Consider the following 17,975-nt stretch of genomic DNA (forward strand, 5'->3'; position numbering starts at 1 on the left):
ATTTTCTTTTGAAGAGTAATTCCTTGGCTTGTGAGCTGGGACACGGGATCCAAACACAAGCGGAAGCATTTTGCCTGCTCAGTGCCAGCGATGGTTCTTGGAGCCCCAGCGCTGCCGCGCGGTTGGGTCAGGTCCTCCATGGGAGCCCACCGCGCTCCAAAGAGTCCCCGAGAGAGAGTGCAGATGGAAGAGGGAAGTCGAGGCTGCCCTGGTCTTCCCCTATAGATGGGAGTTAAATGTATGGACCATTAAGCGTTGATTAATGACGAGTAGTTGATAAACGTGCTTTAAGCAGTGGCATCAGACACTACGTTCCTTAGAATTAGAAATCTGATTTAACGAAACAAACTGTGACATGCACAAAAAAAAGACGTTTGTTTTTATTTTTCACTGCCAGCTTAAATTTTTCTACAATTTGCATGTTTGAGGGTTTTTTAATTGTATGTATTACGGTATAAGCGGAAGCATTTTGACATACAGAATTCAGAAGCACCTGCACCTTTCTGTTTCCATAGAGGTTTTGTGAACCTGCCCTATGACCTAAGGAAAGCAGGAGGCAGCATGTGCAGACCTGTAAATGGTTCATCTTTAAAATGTACATACGTGGAACATTTAATAAAACCAGGGAAATGGATTTATAAACACGCGTTTTTATTATGGAGAGCTGCCCAGCTGTTGGGATATCACAGTGCCTCACGAAGACATGGGAGCAGAGCACAGAGCTCCGCTCCGGGTGGATTCCCCTGCCCTTAGGGACACGGCCTTGCTCAAAGTGGGACGGCAGTTGAAGTGTGTACATGGCAGTAACGCTTGAGGCAGGATTCTGCCATTGGAGCTGCTTATACTCAGTGGTAGTAATGCCACTCTTAACGTTCATAAAATGATACCAGGGCTGAGAAATTCCCAGTTCCAGAGGAATATGGCACGAGCTGCACTAAGTGGGTTACTGGAACAGCCCACTGCCATAGCAACTCGTGCTCCCGTAGATTTTTCTTTAACTAGGGCAAATGGTGAAGCAGCTGTGCATTTCACTTAAGATTCAGCACATGGGAAGTGAACAGGCATCAGTTAGGACCAGAACCGACTCAGGTCCCACAGGTGAGTCCTTCAGCTGCCATCAGCGCCACCTGGCAACGCAGAAACTTCTACTACAACACAGAAGGGGAAGAAGCTTTGTCACCTTTGGCAGAAATGAGCTCACAGTGTTAAATGGAGGCGGTGAAAGAGCACTTTGACCCAAGATGGTCTGATAAAAGCATTGCCAAGGGGAGGAGGACTATAATTGTCTTTAGTGGAGCACAACGCCTACCAGAAAACGTTCAGCAAACAACAAAAGGACATTTTTGCTGCCCTTCTCCAGGAATAAAGGACTCAGCTCTCAGACATCTTCCTGCAGCACAGGTGTGTTTTGAGGAGTCAGAACCTTCAATTCTGGACACAGCACAAACGCAGAGGATCATCTTAACAGGTTTATTTCATCTCCAAAAGAAATGGGAACTTCAAAAGGAGTTTTCTGATGTACATCACCCAGAAGTACAGACGCAACAAAGCAGTTCTGCAGAGATCACTCGAAGCCACTGCAAGAAGAGTTTATAGGGTCAGGGTGTGACACAATGGGGATGCGGCCCACGCGTGCACCACCACAATCAGAGCAGAGCTTTGTACTGAAGAGGAGCAAAGGAGCAAAATCTCAGGAGGTCCATCACTGAGAAGCTCTCTGCTGCCCAGAGCCATTCCCTGGCCAAGACAGGATGTGGCTGCAGCAGGGAATCATGAGACCTCAACTGGAGTGTAAGGCAGAGATGCTGACCTGCAGTGGGCGCCTATCACCCACCCACACCTACACCACTTTGTGCCCTTGCTTTTTGCCAGACCGACAGCACGCAGAGCTTGTGTCACCGGCCCATTACCTGACGAGGTGTGCGATATCCCAGTTGGCCTCCAGGGTCAGTGGTCCCTCCACCTCCACTCCCTTCTCTGTTACAGTGGCGACTTCATACTGAAGAGAAGAAACAGTAGAAGCTTTCAGTAAAGCCCGACCTCCAGACTTGGATTTATGATGGGCCCTACGAAAGCTCTCATTATTTATTGCCAATAATGATCATTGAGTCCAACTCAGTGTTACGGGTCCATCCAACTTGGGACATCTGATGATTTATGATTCATTTGCTTTAATGTGGCTCTGCATTCAGTAATGTCTGTCTTTTTCCTGAGTGGACAAGTGGAGTTGGCTCACTGTGGTAAGAACGTTCCCAAAGCTACAGGACTTCAGCTCTAGGTGTCACTGTGGAGGAAATGGGAGATCAAGCACAAAGCTCTGCAGCCAATGTGCAGCACTCACTCTGTTGAAGGACCGAGCGTCTCTGTAGTACAAAATCTTCATGCAGCGCTCAATCAAGTCGCGGGCTTCCTCCTTGGTCAGGCTGGGCTTCTTCTCCAAGGTTTCTCTCATCAGAGGCTGAAAAAAATGTCATCAAACCCAACAGCTCAACAGTCACCCAGCAGCTAGGTTGCTGCCTTAATGTGCCCCACGTTCCCACTTGTGAGCACTAACCTGAGCCAGGTACGCGCCGTAGCCTGTAGCGAGCGTTGGGGCTTCGTAGGCCACGCCGAGCATGTCCACGTAACCAAGGAAGCTGAAGGACAGAGCTGTGAGCATCACTGCTGCATGCACTGTGCACCCAGGGCACAACTCCTAGCCAGGGGAACCCCTAAGGATGTTCCCATCCAACAGAACTGGGCTGGTGGGGTCACCCCCAATGTCCTCACCTCTCACCGTTGTAGAACCCTCCAATAACAACAGTGTTCCACAGTGGGTTGATCTTGGACCTCCGGTTGTACATGACTCTGGTCAGCCAGGAATGAATGGCTTTGGGGCTGTAACTGTGGCCATCTCCCAGCAGTTCCTCATCAATGCTAAAGCAGGGAGAAAAAAAAATCGCTCAACTCAGAGGAGCCGGGAGCCAGCAGGCCAGCACCCAGCCTACCTCCGGCTGTACTGTGAGCAGGACAAGGGATCACAAAATAGAATAATAGAATCATTAAGTTCGGAAAAGACTCCTAAGATCATCAGGTGCAGCCCCAACCCATCACCACTCAGAATCATTATGGGCTGGAGAAGATCTTCGATATCACCAAATCCAAACCATTAAGACATCTGTAACCACTAAACCACATCCACCCTTCTCTTGAAAACCTCACATCAACTCCCTGTGGGCTGCCTGGAAACGCAAACTGACACCAAGAGAAGCGGCCAAAGGCCAGCAGTGAACGAAGGACACGGAGCTGGAGGGTCCCAGCGAGTCCCTTCAAACTCGAGATGCGGTGCCTGGACGCAGCAGGACTTACACCATCTGGTTGATGACCTGTGTCAGGTACTGGAAGTCGGCGTAGTCGCCGGAGGCGCCCAGCACGGTGCTGTCGTTGACCCTCAGCAGCCGGGAGATGCTGCGGAAGCGCGCGAGGGACCCGTAGGAGCCCATCATGTCCGCCGCGATCACCACGCCGCCCTCAAACTTGACGCCCAGCACCGACGCGCCCGTCACCATGGGGCTCCTGCGGACCCACACGTCAGTGCCGCCCCGACCACCCCCCCTCCAGCCCCAGGGCCGCCTTCCCTTCCCTTCCCTTCCCTTCCCTTCCCTCCCGGTGCCCCCCGCCCCCCATCCCCCGTGTCCCGCAGCCCCCCGTGCTCCCATCGCCATCGCTGCCCGCACGCCCGCCCCCACAGCCCCGCTGCCATCCCACGCCCATCTCTGCGCCCCTCCCCGCTCACAGGGTGCCGCTGTAGGGCCGCAGCCCGGCCCCGATCCCGATCCCCCCGGGGCTGTACGCTGCCCCCGGGGAGGGACCCCCGGCCCAGAACGGCGGCGGTAAGCGCGCTCCCCCGACCTCCATCTTAGTCACCGTGCGGCCGCGCTGCGCACGCGCGCCGGAAGTAAGGCCTCCGCCGGCCACCGTAGTGCTAGAGACGGGGTGGAGCCATCTTGAGGGCGGTGCGGGACGGGGAGCGTGGAGAGCGCCATGTTGGGAGTGGCGGAAGTAAGACAGGGTTGAGATAGCTTGTGGGGGCGTGGTTGGGGGCGCGGTTTGCGCGGCTTTGCTCCACCTTAAGGCGGGGCCTCGAGCGGAGCGGCCCAATGGGAGCGCAGGGGGTGGTGCGTGGCGGAGGTAACAGGTTGGGGCGGCGGCGGAGGTGTGCGGGGCGGTGCGGAACGGTGAGTGCGGGGCTGGGGGAACGGGGGTCCTGACCTCGCGACGGGGCCCAGAGAGGCCGGGGCATAGGGGTCAGCGTCTGCGGGTCTTGTCCTGCTCTGTGGCAGAGCATATAAGATCTGGGGCTCTAGGTGCTGCTGCTCTTAGAGCGCGTCCTGCTGCCCTTAGAGTGGAGCCTATAGGGCTTGGGGCTATAGCGGTCGGGGTCTGCAGCCTCTTCTGGCCCACGGCAGAACCCGTGGGGGCCAGAGTCATAGGAGCTGGTGTCCTTTGAACGTGTCCTGTCCTATGATGGAGTGTTACAGGGGCTGAGTCCAGAGTTACTGGGGTTCACGCAGCATGTCCTGCCCCATGGCAGAACCCAATGGGGGCTGGGGTCTGTGGGTCCTGTCCTGCTCCATGGCAGAGAATATAGGGCTGGGTCCATCGGGCTGCTGCCCTTGGAGCTTGTCCTGCCCCATGGCGGAGCCCATTGGGCTGTGCCTGCTGGTGTTGTCCTTCCTGGGTGCGCTGTGCCCTGTGGCACTGCCTGTAGGGCTGGGCTGCAGGGCTGCCCTTCCTGGGCCGTGCCTTTCCCCACGGCAGAGCTTATAGGGATGGAGCCCTGCAACCAGTCCCACTGGGGCTGCATAGGGGTTGCTTGACACTACGGTCCCTATAGGGTCCCCTTACAGATCCCGTAGGGGCTGACTCTGTTGGGAGATGCTCTGCCCTACAGAACTCCCCAAAAGTCCTTGTTCTGGGGTGTGATGTGCCCCATAGTACATCCCATAGGATGCCCCCCAGTAAAGGTTCTGCTCTGCTTTGGGTCTTCCTTCTCCATCTGTAGGATCCTTCAGGGACCCCCTGTCCCTATAGCCCCTCCCTGCCCCTTTAGGTGCTCTGCCCCTTCCATAGGAGATCTGCATTTCCTTATAAACGTTCTGGGTCCCCATGAACCCGTCTACAGGCGGTGCCGTCCCCCTCCCACAGAGCCGCCACTGCAGTGTTCCCATAGGCACTGCTCTGTAGGGCCCCAGAGCCTCACAGATCCCATTCCTGTCCCTTTCAGGGCTGTTCTGCTTGTAAATTCCACGCGGCCTTTGTGGCTCTGTCCTTATCTCTGCTGATAAGAGCCTTGTCCCAGCCCTGCTCCTCCCACCCCGAGCACCTCTGGGACTGTGGGTCCGTTCCCTCCAGACCTTGTTAGAACTGAGATAATCGTTTTGGAGCTGCCCAAGGCTGAGCCCCATCCCATAGCGTTGTTCCAGGACTCACGGCGTCACTGGGTCTGACCGTTCCTGGCTGCGGGCGGCCGTAACGTGGCACCTCCTGCATCTTTAATGCTGCCCTACTTCGCCTGGCGCTCAGCTTCAGTGGGAGAGAAACGCCAAAAGTGTGCATGGTGGGACGTGATACCCCTGGCCCCGATCCGCCCCAGTGTGCCCAGTGCTGCTGGGGTCTCGGTGCCAATGGAACCCTAAATGCTGCCTGGCGCTGCCCCATCCCTGCAGTGCGGGGTAGGGCTGCCCAGCTCAGCTGTCCCCAGGATAACCTGTCCCTGTGCTCTGTGCCCGCTGTTCCAACCCTTTGTTTGGAGTGTGCGGATTGCTCTGGGCTGGGTTTGCTCCCCACCACCCTGACCAGTCAGGCTGGTTTGGAGCGCGGCTTCCAGCTTGGATCCCATAGATAAGGATCCCATAGATAACAGTTCCATAGATAGCGGGGCTTCCAGCTTGGATCCCATAGATAAGAATCCTGATCCCTTAGACAGTGATCCCATTTAAAGCGCTGCTTCCAGCCCTGATCCCATAGATAACAGTCCAATAGAAAGCACAGCTTCCAACTTGGATCCCATAGATAAGGATCCCCCAGGTAACAATGCCATAGACAGTGTGATTTCCAGCTTAGGTCCCATAGATAATGATCCTCCAGACAGCACATTTTCCAGCCCTGCTCCTGTAGGCAGCAATCCCACACAGAACGTAGCTTCCAGTCCCAATTCCATAGGTATCTATCCCATAGTACCTCCTTTTCTGGCAGTGATCCCATAGAGAGCATGCCTTTCAGTCCCAACCCCATAGACATCGATCTGACCATTAGGGTTGGCCGTTGGGTTGGCTGCACTCATGGACTGTTGGGGTTGGCCATGAGGGTTGGCTGTCAGGGCTGGTTGTTGGGCTTGGCCACTTTTGTGGGCCATTGGAGTTGGCCATTGGGGTTGGCCATTGGGGTTGGCCGCACATGTGGACTGTTGGGGTTGGCCATTCGTGTTGGCTGTCAGGGTTTGCCGTGGACCACTGGGTTGTGACCCATTGGCAGCCATTCATCCCAGGGCGGCTTTCCTCAACACCTGTTGGGTTTTAGGGCTGCATGCCCGCCGCAGGGGGGCAGGAAGTAGGACGGGGCCGTCGGTGCCCGGTTGATGATTAACCTGAGGTGACGTCCCTGGGGCGTGGGGCGGACGCGGCCCCGTGACGCGCTCCTGGTTTCGGGTTTCGGATCCTTGCGCAGCGCCGGTGTTGGTCGGGGTTGCAGGCAGGGCGCTGCCGGCACACGGAACCACGCAGACTTTGTTCCTATTGAGCAATCGGTGCTGCAGGTGGAGCAGAGCCTTTGGTGCAGAGAGCCTGAAGCCCAGGAAACGGGCAGAAAAAGAGATATTTTTGTGCTCGGATCCCGCTGTTCCCGTGCCTCTGGCTGGGACGTGCGGTGCCGATGCCTTCCCCTCCCGGCGCTGCCCGCCCGTTGCACAACAGCTCTGTGGGTTGCGGTGCCCACAAAGGGCCCTTTGTGCTCCGTATCTGCATGAGCAGAGTTGGCCGCCTGCCACACGCGGCTGCAGGGCAGAGCTGGGTGCCATCAGGCCAAGTGCCCCCAGGGACGACAAATGGGGTCCCCCTTTTCGTCACCCTCATTTGCACTGAGATCCCCTCCTGGGGGCTGTGTGCTGTTGTGGGATCAACACTGCGTTCCTGTGTTGGAATGTGGTCTGTTCCCCTTTATCTGAGTGCTGGAGCCCAGCCAGGACGGGGCATTCCTGGGGATTAGTGCTCACCTGCTCCTGGCTCGAGCTGTGGGGCTGGACCCACTGCGTACCTATGGAGGAAAAGAATCCGTCCTCACTGCTGCACTCGTAGGGTGGCAGTGGGGTGGCCGTGGGGATATCATGACTGTAGGGAACCCGTAGGGTGGCCACAGGGAAATGGTGCAATGGGGTGACCGTAGAGACACAATGTTCATGGGAAAACTGTGGGGTGCCCGTGGGATGGCAATGGGGTGGCCGTAGCTTGACCGTAGGGTGATTGCAGGATGAACTTGAGGACATTTGGGGATCTGGTACCGATCTCATTACTGTGATGCCATGTGGGGACAACGAGCTCATGGCAGTGGCCCTCGTCCCCATGGCCACCCCGCTGGGTGCCAGGTGCTGCCACCTCCACCATCTGCTCAGGGCTGGTTCTCTGCTGCGGCTGAGCTTGGCACTGAACCTCTGCCATGTGCTGGGTTTGGCAAAACCTCAGCGCTGGCACCGTGGGGTCCCTGTGGCCATTTGTCCTCTGCAGTGTGCCCGGAGCTGAGGCTTTGGGATGGGCACGGGGGTGGATGTGTGGGCTGCACTGTGGGGTGACATCGGGACCAAAAGCTGGAAACGTGAGATTTTGGTGCCGTTCTCCCTTTCTCCCTACGTGCGGGACGTGGTGACCCCGGCTCTGTGCCACCATCCCATGGTCGTGCGCTGAGCGCGGTGCCCGCGGTGCCGCTCGCAGTGCAGTTATTTTGGGCAGCACACGGAGCTGCCGGCCCCAGAGGCAGCAGTGGAGGAGCGCAGCGCTGTGGGGCCGGGGCTGCCCGGGGCTCTGCTGTCGCTCTGCATCAGTCCTGCCGGAGCTCCCGGAGCTGCGGTGTCCGCGGTTCGGTGGTGACGGAGGGCGAGCGGAGGACGCTGGTGAGTGCCGGGTGTCAGCGCCGCGCTGGGCTGTGGGGTCGGACCGGTCCTGCGGGATCGGAGCTGCGTGGGGCTGAGGGTGCAGTGTGGGGCTAGCAGTCCACCGGCGCTTTCTATGAGTGTTTCACTGTTGGCTTGATCTGAGGAAAGGGCTCCGTCTGCGCTGAAATCACAGTGGGATCGGGGGCTGTGCTGTGCGTGGGAGCAGTGCCACCGGGTCTGCAGCACTATGGGGTCGCATCCCTGCTGTGGGACCACATCTGCACTGTGGGGCCATGTCTGTCTTATGGGGCAGCATCAACCCTGTGGGTCTGCATCTGCCTTATGGGGCCATGTCCACTCCGTGATGTAGTGTCCCTACTGTGGGTCTTTGTATCCCCTATGGGGCCATGCCTGTCCCTGTGAGGCTGCATTCCCACTATGAGGCCACATCTGTCCTATGGGGCCGTGTCAGCCATATGGAGCGGCATCCCCCCAGCACTGGGGAGCACAGACCGTGGGTCCCACTGTGACTCTGCCCTCTCCCCAGAACAGCAGCACTGCACCCGGCATGGAGCGCACGGCAGAGAAGCAGAGCCCGGTGGACTACGGTGTCCAGATCCGCTTCATCAATGACCTCCAGGAGCCCAAGAAGGCCCCGAAGGCGCGCACCAAGCCGGGCTCCTATGGGGTGGCCGTGCGCGTGCAGGGCATCGCAGGGCAGCCCTTCGTTGTCCTCAACAGTGGCGATAAGGGTGGAGATTCCTTCGGGGTGCAGATCAAAAGCGACGGCTCCTACCCTGCAGGGACCACCAGCCCACGGCCCCCAGATCCGCCCCCTGAGCCGGACCTCCCCGAGAACCCCTATGTGCGCCCACAGCCTTCCTACAGCGTGTCAGATGAAGAGAACGGTGCCGCCCCGGTGCCCACCCGGCACAAACCCCATAGCAAGATGGGGGCTGAGCTGCGCCGGACGCAGTCCCATGGCAATCTGCTGGCTGCTGGCGATGAGCCCGTGGCCACCGGCTCCAGGAGCAGCAGCACGCTGAGCATTGCCCACCCCACACATCGCAAAGGCTCCGGGATTGGGGTCACGCCCTCCTCAGACTCGGAGAGCCCGGCGTCGCGGCACGCAGGTGGTGACATCGACACCGAACCGCTCTCCTCGGTGAATTCTCTCATCAGTAAATTTGATGGCAAAGTGCAGCAGCGCGGCCGTGCGGCGCGGAGATCCCGTGTGGCCCTGGAGGAGAGGAAACGCTCACAGAGCCTGGATGCCCGCAGCACCGTTCCCGATGGCCGCGTTGTGGGCGCACCGTCCCCATTGCCCACCGGGGCAGGCAAAACTGGAACGGTGAATCGTGGCACTGAGGAGCGACTGCAGAGCAAAGCCCAGACAGAGCTGCAGGTACAGGAGGTGTTGGGTGGAGGTGGCACCGCTCGGTGGTCCCATGGCCATGGGGTGGGAGTGGAACTCCAGTGTGGGGTTGGTGCCCAGTGCTGAGATCTCCGTCCCGCTGGCAGCTGAAGTCAACGCCGGATCTGCTGCGGGACCAGCAGGAGGTAGCCCAGCCCGGCAGCAGTGAGGACCCCAAGGAGGTCATCTATGGGATCCTGAAGGAGGGGTGAGTGTCCCCAGACCTGGGTGTGGCTGTGCCACATTGCAGGGCGGTTGGGAATGGCAATGCTGTGTGGTTGGGTGTCGGTGGGTTGGGAACACAGCAATTGGTGCCACGTGGTTGAGCGCCGAGGATTTGGGGAATGACAGCAGTGAAGTGCTTGGGGTGCCCCATCCTTCCTTGTGCCCATCCTGCTCCATCCCACACCCAACACGTTGCCTCTGCCATGATGTCCCCAGGAGCAGGGACAGCGGCGCGATGCTGAAGAGGAAGGCTGCACTGGTGCTGGAGAAGTTGCAGGAGGTGGGGGTGAGTGGGTTAAGGGCAGGGTTAAGGGTCTGAGGTGCAGGGGGTGGCACTGAGCCCGGTGTGTCCCCAGGCACCCACCAAGGGGAAGGCGTGCTCCCAGCCCCAGCACCACGCGTTGGCCCAGAGGGTGGAGGAGCTGCAGGAAAGGTTGGACGAGGAGAGCAAGGTGAGGCTGCTGGGTGGAGGTGGGTGTCCCTCGGGTAGGGCTGCCGTTGTCACCGCCATCCCCCCCATGCAGCTCCGCCAGAAGCTGGAGCTGACCAAGGAGCGCAGCACCGCGCGGGCGCTGGAGGAGGCGCAGGAGGAGAGTGCACAGCTGCGGGCAGCGCTGGAGAAGAGAATGCAGGAGCTGCAGAGGAGCACCAAGGAGTAAGGGCTGCGTGGGGCCGCGTTCCTGCAGTGCTGTGCTGGGTGCTGGGGTCCCCGCACTGTCCTCATCCAGTGGTGTGGAGCTCACCATCCTTTGAGCTGTGGATGTGGTCTGGATTTCCCTCTCCATCAGAGGGATCTGAGAGCTCTGCTGTGCGTTGCGGGGTCTGAGGGCTGCTGTGCCCACAGGCTCGGGGAGGCAAAGGCAGCACAGACGCGGGCAGAGGAGCAGCTGAAAGCGGTGCGCACAGAGATGGGCACAGCCGTGGACACCAACGCTCTGTACAAGGTATGGCCACATGCACTGCTCCACAACCAACCTTCACTGTGCCACCAACCACAGCCACCTCTGTGTTCCAGGAGCTGGAGGAGACCCATGAGGAGCTGGAGGAGGCCCTGAGCTCCCGGCAGCGATTGGAGGAGCATCTGAGGCTGCGGGAACGGGAGCTGACGGCGCTGAAAGGGGCTCTGAAGGAAGAGGTGGCCAACCACGACCGTGAGCTGGAGCGCTTGCGGCTGCAGTGCCACAGCGACATGGAGCAGCTGCGGCGCAGCGTGGAGGACATCTCGCAGGTGAGGGCTCTGTGTTTGGGACACGAGGTTCTGTGTACTGCCCCATTTCTCTGCGCTCCATCCTTGGAGGAGCCTGGAGCTATCAGTGTTGCCTGGTGCTGTGGGGTCCCTTGCATCCTCGGGTCACTTTCTGGGGGGCTGCTTTGTGTGGTGTTAAACCGGACAGAGCATCAACATTCCCAGAGCATTCTGGGCACAGTCTGAGCATCCTCAGGGCAGAGAATCCCTGGACAGAGCCCAAGCATCCTTGAGAACATACCTGGAGAACCCCTGGCAGAACATCCCCTGGCAGGGTCTGAGCATCTCCAGAGCATCCTTGGAGCATCACTGGGCAGCACACCACTGGGCAGGGGCTCAGCATCCCCCAGCAACGCCCACTCCAAGTGCTCCCCCCCTGTTCTCCAGAACCGGGCCGACCTGGAATCAGAGAAGCAGAAAATCGGTGTGGTGGTGCGAAACCTTCAGCGTGAACTGGAGGAGAGTGCCGAGGAGACGGGGCACTGGAGGGAGATGTTCCAGCGGAACAAGGATGAGCTGCGTGCCGCCAAGCAGGAGTGCGTCTCAGCAAATCAGGGCCGTGTGCTTGGGGCTGAGCGGGTTGCCGGACCCCTCCATCCCATACTCCCATTACCAGACTGCTACAGGTGAAGATGGAGCGGGAGGAGTTCGAGGAGGAGCTGCGGGAGCTGCGGGAGCGCTTCACGGCCACGCGGGAGGAGGTGGAGAGGGCGCGGAGCAGCGCAGTTGACCCCGGAGAGATGGAAGCGCTGCGCACGGTGTGTAGCAAAGGAGGGATCTGGGTGCTGCATGTGCTCTGTTGGGGTCTCTGAGCTTATCCCATCCCCAGGAGCTGCGCCGGGCGCGGGAGGCACAGCGGGAGCTGGCGGAGGAGAAGGAGCAGCGGGAGGAGGTGATGAGGCAGCGGGAAAAGGAGCTGCAGGCACTGCGCAGCACTGTGCGGGATGAGGCCCAGAGCCACAGTGGAGCCATGGAGCAGTGCCACCGTGACATGGAACGGCTGCGGGAGGAGAGGGACGAGGCTGTCAGGGTGAGGGGGGGATGGGGATGGGGGCAGTGATGGCATTGGAGCGAAGAGGATGAAGACTGAATGAGATTGGGGTGGGATGGGGAAGGGCTCAGTGTTGCCCAGCCATGAGTCAGGGAGCAATCTCACCACACTGCTGCAATGGGGCCCCAGTTTCACACCACATCTCCTGGGCTGGCCTGGCCGTGGGGCCAGGTGGCCCATCCTGTTGTGTGGATGCGTTGCAGGCGAAGGTTTCTCTGGAGGGCGAGAGGGAGGCGGCAGAGGCAGCGCTGCGGGAGCTGCAGGAGCAGCACGAGGAGCTGCGGAGGAAGGTGCAGGGCATGGAGACGCAGCTAAAGGACTATGAGCGCATGGGGGAAAACTGGGAGGGCTCCCAGGCACGGCTCCGAGAGAAGGTCACCAAATTAGAGGTACTGTTGCTGTGGGTCCGGGCTGAAAGATGCGGGGTTTGGGAAGATGAGGTCATATTGAGAATGTGAGGACTTGGGGGGATGGAGGTGGCACCAGAGGGACAGTGGGGGCACTGGGAGATGTGGGAAATGTTGGGGAACTTTGGGACATCTGGGGGATGTTTGGGGTCATGAGGCCACAGCAGAAGCAGATGGCACCGGGGGGACACTGGGGATAGTGGGAATCATAGGGGAGAGTGCTGTCCCCCGGTGCCATCCTCTCTCCCTCCCAGGCAGAGCGCAGACACGCAGAAGAGTCGTTGGGCGAAGCCACAGACCGTGAGCAGGAGCTGCTGCGGGCGCAGCGGGTGCTGGAGACACGTCTGGATGAGGCGCAGAGGGGAATGGCACGGCTGGCACAGGAGCAGCGGGAGCTGAGTGCGTCCCTCCAGGACGAGCAGAGGCAGAAGGAGCAGCTGAAGCGTGCCAAGATCGAGCTGGAGGAGCAGAAGCGGCTGCTGGACCGCAGCACCGAGAAACTGAACAGAGAGGTGGGGAGCGTCTGCACCTCATTGCTCCGTCACCCCTCCATGGGGTGTGGGTGGAGGGGGCAGTGGTCCTCATGGATCTCCTCCATCCCACAACCCACAGCCCCATCCTAGTGGGAGGTCTCAGAGGGTGGTGGTCCTCTTGGATCTCCTCCAGGTGAAGCATCCCATGTCTCACTGGTCTCTGAGGTGCCCTGGCTGCAGCACTGCGGGACTCTGCCCCACTTTTTGGATGTGCTCATCCCATTGTTTTGATCCTTCCCCGTTATGCTGGGATGTCTCTGTTTGTGCTCACACTCCCTAAATCCATGCTGTCCCCATCAATCTGCATCCAGGGTCACACTGTCCTTTGCTCTGGTGCACTTACGGAGTCCCGATGCCTTCAGCTCCCATCCCACGGGTTACTGCCAGTGCTACGGGCAGCAATGTCCCCCAACCTCATGCCTCCCTTCCCACCTCTTGTCCCATTGTTCTCCCACAGCTGGAGCAGATGACAGAGGAGTCCAACCGCTCACTGGCTGCACTCAAGGCTCAGCTGGAGGAATGCAAGGAGAAATCCCGCAAGGAGATCACTGATTCCCAAAAACAAGCCAAGGACCGCGGAGTCGAGGTGGAGAAGATGCAGCTCAGCGTGGGACGGCTGCAGGACGAGGTAGAGCAGGGACTGGTGGCCACAGCCACCAGGTGGTTGTGAGGTTGCCGTCCCCACCCTGCATCTCACCACTGTCCCCAGGTCACCAGGCTGAAACAGGCGCTGCAGGACAGCCAGACAGAGCGGGACGGCGCGCTGCTGGAGCGGGATGTGACGCTGCAGCGCCTGCGTGGCCTCGAGGAGGAGGTGGATGCCAAGAGGCGCTCCCAGGACGACCGCTTGCGGCAGCTCAAGGTGCTGGAGGTGGGTTGGGGCACCTGAAAAATGAGCTGTTGGCACACAGAGAGTGAGGCTGTGGCACCTGCAATGTGAGGTCACGGGTAACCAAAAATCCAAGGGTGGTGATCCCCAAAGAGTGGGTCGTCGGATCCAAAATCCTGTGGCTGGAGCAACTAAAAATCACAGGGGTCATAGTTTCCCAAACACTGGGTCGGGGTGCCCAAAATTCGGGGTCTGATTGCTTGAAAATGGGGGTCAGGCACCCAAAATATAGGGTCAAAGTGTCTAAAAATGAAGGTTGGGATACCTGAAAAATCAATGGTGCCCAAAACTCGGGGTCACAGCACCCCAAAACCAGCCCCTGGCACACAGAAGCCAATTTTTTGCACCCCAAAACCAATGGGTCTGTGATGCCCTAAAAGCATCCAAAAAGACACCCAAACCCACACCTCCACCTGCTCCCTGCAGTGCTGAGCACTGACAGCGAGGGGCAGAGCGTGCTCAGCCATCCTGCAGCTGCACGGGGCTGCGGTGCCGCGGGAGTGCACCCATATTTCCAGCCCTGTCCAATGAAACCCCACAAATAGTGGTGAAAAGCCCTTCTCCCACCACCCCAGTACCATCCCAGCGCTGTGGGGCCAACGCTGATCCTCTGTCTGCCTGCAGGAGAAATCCAAGCGCCTGGAGGAGGAGCTGGAGGAGGAGCGAAGCACGGTCGAGCTGCTGACCGAGCGCGTCAACCGCAGCCGTGACCAGGTAGGGCGGCCAGCGGAAATCCCACGAGCGTGATGCAAAAACAATGCCCCAAATTATGGGGGGAGGTTGGTGTTTGTGCAGGAAGTTGAGGCTGTCAGCTCCCAATTAAGCCAACTGCTCATTAGCTTCAAAGCCGGAGCTGACGCAGGAGCTGTGGCACGGGTGGCGCTGGCGTTGCCGATGGTTGCGCGAGCTGTGGCCCCATTGCCTGCAGCTCTGTGGGGTACGCAGGGGCGATCCAACCCCGTGGGACTGGGCTTTGGAATGGGTTATCCCATTTTTCATCCCCAAAAGGAGCACATCTCAGCAGAGCTTGCTGAGTGATGACGGTGACCAATGCCGTGGCCAAACCTCTCAACACTGCAGTATTGGCTCGGCCAGTGAATGGACCCACCACCTGTATGGGCACTCTGGGCCACAGGGGCACCCTGTAGGGCTGGGGATTGGGGAGTGGGGTGGGTTACTTGGGTGGGTTTCCTATTTCTCACCCCCAAACCGGGCACATCCCAGCGGAGCTTTGCTCCACGTGTCCTCAATTTGTCCAAATTGAGCAATGCAGTGTGTAGGTGGCAGTGAAACTGGAGCGTGGCTCTGACAGAGTCACTGTGTGATTTTTTTTTTTTGGTTGACTTATCATTTAGACAATGCTGCACAAAATCCCATTCCCACGACTTCAAAATAGCACCCAAAGCAGTACGGTTGGCTTTGGCTGAGCCCTGCAGCATTGGGTTTGATCCACTGGTGCACCAAATCCATTTTGGCCTCAAGCACGGCTGCACCACGGTGCCCAAAGGTCCCCACTCCCAGTCCAACCAGTTAAACCCTCCAGTGGAGAATTGCTGCCTGCACACCCAGGGGTGGGAGGTGTGGCAGCTGCTTGTTAGGAAGAGAAAGAGGACAGCTAACTGGGGAGGGAGCCGGCAGCCGCTCGTTGGGATGTGTGACCATTGGGAAGGGATTGGGACTGGCACTGCTGCGACCAAGGCTGTGGCCAACATCCCCATCCCCAGATTGACCAGCTGCGTGCTGAGCTGCTGCAGGAGCGCTCGAGCCGCCAGGACCTGGAGTGTGACAAGGTCTCACTGGAGCGCCAGGTGGGCACTGGGGACCGCATCCCTCATCCTTCCATGCCCTGAGTGATAGGAATGCAGTGGGTGATGGGCACTGAGCTCCACGCTGCGCCATTATGCTGCACCCTGGGCACCTCCCCATGCCCACGTCCCTTTGCGTTGGATGATAATTGCCACTGCATAACCATCCTCATTGTGGCCACTCCTTGGGAGAGGTTTCTGGGCTGGGATCTCCACCAGCAGCCGTGCCATCCTCCCCAGAGGCTGGTGTTGACTTGGTGGCTCAGGCCAGGGTTCAGCTGACCCAATGGCCAAGGCTTGGATTGACCTGGTGCCTCCGGTGGCCTCCATGTCCCCTTCTCCCCATGTCCCCTTGTCCCCAGAACAAGGAGCTGAAGAGCCGTCTGGCCAGCTCCGAGGGCATGCAGAAGGCAGGCGGCTCCATCTCACAGCTGGAGGCGCGCCTGGAGGAGCTGCAGGACCGGCTGCAGGCTGAGGAGAGGTAGTGGCCCCGTTGTCCCTACCACCACCGTGGGCCAACTATAGCATCAGGTTCTCACCCCACACCTCCCGGCAGGGAGAAGAGCATCCTCCAGTCCTCCAACCGCAAGCTGGAGCGCAAGGTGAAGGAGCTGACCATCCAGATAGATGACGAGCGGCAGCATGTCAACGACCAGAAGGACCAGGTGGGCGGTGGGAACCTGGCCACCCCTGGCCATGGGTTGGTGGCCCTGTTGTCGCACCACTGCGTGGTGGTGGCCCCACAGCCGTGGGTTTGTGGCAATCAATGGCCACATCCCCGCAGCTGAGCCTGCGTGTGAAGGCGCTGAAGCGGCAGGTGGATGAAGCCGAGGAGGAGATCGAGCGGCTGGAGGCTGCCCGCAAGAAGGCGCAGCGGGAGCTGGAGGAGCAGCACGAGCTCAACGAGCAGCTGCAGGGCCGCATCAAGGCACTGGAGAAGGAGGCCTGGTAGGGAGAGAGGCGGCCCCACGGCCTCGCCACTGCCCCATGAATGGGCCCCGTGCCCTCACCGTGCCCCATAGCCTTGCCCTGCCACGTCCCGTGGCTTGGCCCAACAGCCCCATCTCTCCGTGCTCCACGCTCCCCCCTCTCCTCCTTCCCCAGGCGCAGAGCTGCCCGTGCAGCCGCTGACTCCTCGCTGCAGGACGACGCGCTCAGCTCCGACGAGGACAGCACCTATGGGCCCTCCTCCATCGCCTCGCTGCTCAACGAGGCTAACCTGCAGACCAGCTCCTGCTGAGCCCCACGGAGCCCCCAGGGCTGTAGGAACTGCTCAGAGACCTCCGCCCCGCTGGCGTCGGCCATCGGCCCTCTTCTTTTGCGTGGCTTTTTGCCCCTGGTGGACCCAAGGTTGGTGGCTGCGAGGACGGGGCCCGTGGTCCCCAGGGAATGCCGCCGCCCCTCAGCTCCGATTTATTTTTATATGCAATCATCTCCCTTGTTCCTCACCGCTCTTTTCCCTCTCAAAGTGCTATTTTCAATAAAATGGACCATTCCAACACCAGCAGAGCCCATGGCAGCGGTGCAGGACTGGGGTGCAGGGTGGGGGCATGCGGCTCCCTCCTGCCAGGCTGGGTCTGGCCCCGAGATACATCCTCATTATCACTAATTAACGAGAATGGGAGCCGTGCCAGGTGCTAATTAGCACCATTGTGTTGATTGGCAGTGGTTACCACAGTTCCCCTTCGTGGCCTCCAGCGGGGCCGCACTGCCTCTGTCCCAGTGCCGCCTCTGTCCCCGCTGCCTCAGTTTCCCCATCTGCACTCAGTGTGGTGGCAGTGGGGCCGGGGGCACCCCATCCTGTCCCTATGCCACATTTCGGACCCTGCACCCAACCCAGCACCCACTGCAGCACAACCAGCCTGGCTCCTCCCGGCAGCACTGGGCTGCACCGTGCAGCAGAGCTGTTTGGCACTTGGCGTTGTTCCTGATACCATGGGAGGCTCCGGGCTGTGCCCACCCCGTGGCCCCACTGCTGGATGGGGCCCACTGAGCTCACGGCACTGCCACGTGGCAATGGGCGCCTGGCACACCAGGGTCATCGATGGGGATGAGTGGGGCACAACCTGCCCTGGCACGGCACGGCACAGGATGCTGCAGCCTGGCTCTGCTTTGACAGCACTTTGGCACAGCTTTGCACCCAGCACCCCCAGCGCAGCTCAATGGCCCCGTGGGTGTGGCCAACGAGCAGGGGGCGTGGTCGGAACGAGTGGGCGTGGTTTGAACACAGATTTAGCATGGATTGGGGCGTGGTTTTGGAAGAGGTGTGGTAAATGAGGG

General features: G+C 59.6%; 2 protein-coding genes across 6 annotated transcripts; one reads left to right on the forward strand and one right to left on the reverse strand.

Annotated features, from left to right (window-relative positions):
• Positions 1-1,456: 1,456 nt before the first annotated feature.
• On the reverse strand, positions 1,457-3,931 carry PSMB4 (proteasome 20S subunit beta 4). Its single transcript, XM_010723998.3, has 7 exons — positions 3,776-3,931; positions 3,349-3,555; positions 2,770-2,916; positions 2,555-2,636; positions 2,342-2,458; positions 1,911-1,999; positions 1,457-1,577 (listed from the first exon to the last, which is right to left on the reverse strand). Exons 1-7 carry the CDS (start codon positions 3,895-3,897, stop codon positions 1,565-1,567), a joined length of 777 nt encoding a protein of 258 aa, XP_010722300.1. The 5' UTR covers positions 3,898-3,931; the 3' UTR covers positions 1,457-1,564.
• Positions 3,932-4,130: 199 nt separating this feature from the next.
• Positions 4,131-17,202, forward strand: CGN (cingulin). Of its 5 annotated transcripts, none has more exons than XM_010724000.2 (21): positions 4,131-4,217; positions 8,673-9,530; positions 9,647-9,747; positions 9,981-10,050; positions 10,121-10,216; positions 10,289-10,419; positions 10,609-10,708; positions 10,780-10,992; positions 11,398-11,546; positions 11,627-11,768; positions 11,840-12,040; positions 12,265-12,450; positions 12,723-12,980; positions 13,459-13,629; positions 13,711-13,872; positions 14,515-14,604; positions 15,615-15,698; positions 16,058-16,176; positions 16,252-16,360; positions 16,480-16,643; positions 16,800-17,202. In XM_010724000.2, the coding sequence occupies exons 1-21, from the start codon at positions 4,140-4,142 to the stop codon at positions 16,933-16,935; spliced, it is 3,618 nt and encodes a 1,205-aa protein (XP_010722302.2). In that variant the 5' UTR covers positions 4,131-4,139; the 3' UTR covers positions 16,936-17,202. The 5 variants fall into 5 exon arrangements, with proteins under 5 accessions (XP_010722302.2, XP_010722307.2, XP_010722306.2 ...); XM_010724005.2 differs by having other exon boundaries at positions 13,711-13,863; XM_010724004.2 differs by having other exon boundaries at positions 9,981-10,044.
• The last annotated feature ends 773 nt before the right edge of the window (positions 17,203-17,975 follow it).

This window comes from Meleagris gallopavo, chromosome 27 (assembly GCF_000146605.3).
Source record: "Meleagris gallopavo isolate NT-WF06-2002-E0010 breed Aviagen turkey brand Nicholas breeding stock chromosome 27, Turkey_5.1, whole genome shotgun sequence".
Lineage (NCBI taxonomy): Eukaryota > Metazoa > Chordata > Aves > Galliformes > Phasianidae > Meleagris > Meleagris gallopavo.